At 57.6% G+C, this 3,377-nt stretch overlaps 1 protein-coding gene across 1 annotated transcript; it reads left to right on the forward strand.

Annotated features, from left to right (window-relative positions):
* Positions 1-768: 768 nt before the first annotated feature.
* DDIT4 (DNA damage inducible transcript 4) lies at positions 769-2,907 on the forward strand. The gene is made up of 3 exons (XM_019746007.2): positions 769-920; positions 1,049-1,295; positions 1,568-2,907. The coding sequence occupies exons 2-3, from the start codon at positions 1,109-1,111 to the stop codon at positions 2,059-2,061; spliced, it is 681 nt and encodes a 226-aa protein (XP_019601566.1). The 5' UTR covers positions 769-920; positions 1,049-1,108; the 3' UTR covers positions 2,062-2,907.
* The last annotated feature ends 470 nt before the right edge of the window (positions 2,908-3,377 follow it).

Consider the following 3,377-nt stretch of genomic DNA (forward strand, 5'->3'; position numbering starts at 1 on the left):
GCTAGGAACCCAAGCCCATCGACATTCCTCTAACCACCCTCGCCAAACACTCTCCTTGGGAGCAGTTGGGAGGTGGGAGAGGACACGGTTTTGGGGGCCAGGTGCACATGGGGGTACGGACCCACTCATTATCCCATCCCCTGGGAATGTAGAGTAACAGGCGGGTGGGCAGGTGGGATTCTGAGAAGGGGGAGCTCGGTGCCCAGATCTGCCCAGTCTTTGGAGCCCAATCCCCATATCCAGACGCTTCGCAGGACAGGATTAGTACGTGGTACGTGCGCGAGGGCCCGCAGGCTTAACGTTTGCTCCCCGCGCCGCGGTCACATGGGCATCCACCGATGCGCCCAGTTGTGCCCTTAGCTCGCAGGCTCCCAGACGCTGGAGGCAACCGTTTTTCTGCCCACCGCCCCCTCAAGTTCCCCTGCCTCTCCCCCCGCTCGGTCACGGGCTACCCCCTCCCCCAGCAATACGACCCTATAATAAACAAGTCTTTCCTTGATCCTCCCCTGCCGCGAGCGCCCTCGGGGACCTTGGCAGCTGCAGCCGCGGCGGATCCCTTCCAGAAAGGGGGCGTGGCCACGGCTGGGGTTCGGCGGGGAGCGTTCTGGGGCTCAACGGGGGCGGGGCCAGACCGCTGTCACCGGGCAGGAGAGAACGTTGCGAACGTGCGCCCGGAGCCCATTGGCCGAGGCGGGCCACACTCCCGAGTCTGGATTGGGCTGTGGCGATAAGGGGGCGTGGCTTCTCTGCACTTGTCCTTATAGGTCTCACCGCGCTGGTGCTGGGGACCGCGGCAGGCCCAGGGGGAGGTGTGGGTGGGTAGAAGGGACAAGTCTGGGCAGCGCTCGAAGGTTGGCACCAGTTCGCTCACCCATCCAAGTGGCACTTGTCCCAGCAGTTCTCGCTGACCGCACTAGCTGGTGAGTGTCCTTTCTATTGTGCTGCTCTCTGCGCGGGGAGGCCTCAGCGGTACGCGTCCTGGCGTTCGCTGTCTGGTCCAGCCCCCAGACTGACGCCAGGTTGGTACCCCTCTTCTCTTGTCTTACAGCGTCTTCTGCTCTCTCGCACCCTGAGCTCATCTGCAAACGTCTTAGTATCGGTCCTCACCATGCCTAGTCTTTGGGATCGCTTCTCGTCGTCGTCCTCCTCGTCCCGAACCCCCACCCCAGATCAGCCGCCGCGCTCAGCCTGGGGGTCGGCGGCCCGAGAAGAGGGCCTCGGCCGCTGCGCGAGCCTGGAGAGCTCGGATTGCGAGTCCCTGGACAGCAGCAACAGTGGCTTTGGGCCGGAGGAAGGTAAGCCATGGACGGGGGCCGGACGCGACTCAGGGGCGGGGGAGGTGAGAGGAGCGCCGCGCTGGAAGGAGTCAAAACCACTTTGGCTTCCTATCCCATCAGAACCCAGGTTGCGGAGGGGTGAAGGGAGGGGGATTGGAGTGTAGTGCATGAATGTGGGGCGGAAACTGAGGCACAGAGTGGGAAGGAGTGCTCACGGTTTCTTAGCGAAACAGCATCTTTCCCTTTTGCAGCCGCTCTTAACACTCTCCCCTGTGTGCTCTCCTTTCCAGACTGCGCATACCTGGATGGGGTGTCCCTGCCCGACTTCGAGCTGCTCAGCGACCCTGAGGACGAGCACCTGTGTGCCAACCTGATGCAGCTGCTGCAGGAGAGCCTGGCCCAGGCGCGGCTGGGCTCGCGGCGCCCCGCGCGCCTGCTGATGCCGGGCCAGCTGGTGAGCCAGGTGGGCAAAGAACTACTGCGCCTGGCCTACAGCGAGCCGTGCGGCCTGCGGGGGGCGCTGCTGGACGTCTGCGTAGAACAGGGCAAGAGCTGCCACAGCGTTGGCCAGCTGGCCCTGGACCCCAGCCTAGTGCCCACTTTCCAGCTGACCCTCGTGCTGCGCCTGGACTCACGTCTCTGGCCCAAGATCCAGGGGCTGTTTAGTTCCGCCAACTCTCCCTTCGTCCCTGGCTTCAGCCAGTCCCTGACGCTCAGCACCGGCTTCCGAGTCATCAAAAAGAAGCTGTACAGCTCCGAACAGCTGCTCATTGAGGAGTGTTGAACTTGGGCCTGGGGGGCTGGCGCCGCCCCCACAGCAGAGACAACTGAACTTTTGGGGTGAACATTGGCAGGCAGGAGCTGAGGAAATCATGTTGCCTGTCGTTAGATAACTGACAACAGCCACCTGAGGGGGAAAAGTTCGAGGTGGGGAAGTGTTTTCTGGGAAACACTGAGGTGTGTGCAGGTGGCTTCCCGTTGGGGGCACACGCTTGCCCCTCAGTACTGTAGCATGAAACAAAGGTTTAGGGGCCAACCAGGCTTCTGGCTGGGTGTGTATGTAGCATGTACCTTATTATTTTTATTGTTACTGACAGTTAAGACAAAGTGGTGTGACAGCCAGGAGAGCAGCTGGGCTGCACTGGCCTCTTGCGAGCAGTGTGTGCTCCTGGGAACCGGCCCTGGAGGGAGGGGGGAGGTCATCGAGGTGTTTTGTGTATCTCATGGTCTGAAGGGGCCAAATGTGTTCTTTGATTTTGCATCTTTTGTGTTTTCGATAGGAGCTTCACTACTGACCTGTTCTAGGCAGCTATCTTACAGACGCATGAATGTAAGAGTAGAAAGGGGTGGGTGTTGGGATCACTTTGGGGGATCTTTGACACTTGAAGAGAAAATACACCTGGGAGCTGCGTTTGGCCCATCCCTGCCTGTGTACTGAAGAGTTTATCTGTGAGGGGTGGGGCTGATTAGGGTTGGGGCTGGAACCCCTCCCCCAGAGGAGTGCCATCTGGGTCTTCCATCTAGAACTGTTTACATGAAGATACTCGCTGTTCATGAATACACTTGATGTTCAAGTATTAAGACCTATGCAATATTTTTTACTTTTCTAATAAAAAAAAGTTTGTTAAAATGGTTGAGTCTCAAATTAGTTACAGGAAATAAAAGGGAGTGGGATGGGTGCTGGTAAAAGGTGGGTGTCATCAGATTCAGTTCCACCTGTGTTTCTCTGTCCCTTTTTTGGGGCTGCCTGCCAGACTGGTAATGAAGGTATGTGGATTGTGTGCCATCTCTGCTGAGAATCCTGGCTCCCTTGGCTCTGCTGGCTAAGGCTAACAGGGGAAAGCACTGGAAATTGTTGGAAGGTGAGAAGTGAGTCAGACCTCCCACAGAGCAGAGTCTCAGTAGGGAGAGCTCACCTGCCTGCCCTGCATTAGGAGGCGCCCTAAACCCAAGTTCCTTACAGGCACTGAAAGGACTGCAAGAGACTTTTTTTCCCTGTGAAAAAAGTTCTCGTTCTGCAGTCATGAAAATTATAAATTTTATCTTCAGGTATAAAAAGGCTAAATAGGATCACCAAGAAATGGATTTTGAAAAAAATCC

The sequence above is a fragment of the Rhinolophus sinicus genome, linkage group LG07 (assembly GCF_036562045.2).
Source record: "Rhinolophus sinicus isolate RSC01 linkage group LG07, ASM3656204v1, whole genome shotgun sequence".
NCBI lineage: Eukaryota > Metazoa > Chordata > Mammalia > Chiroptera > Rhinolophidae > Rhinolophus > Rhinolophus sinicus.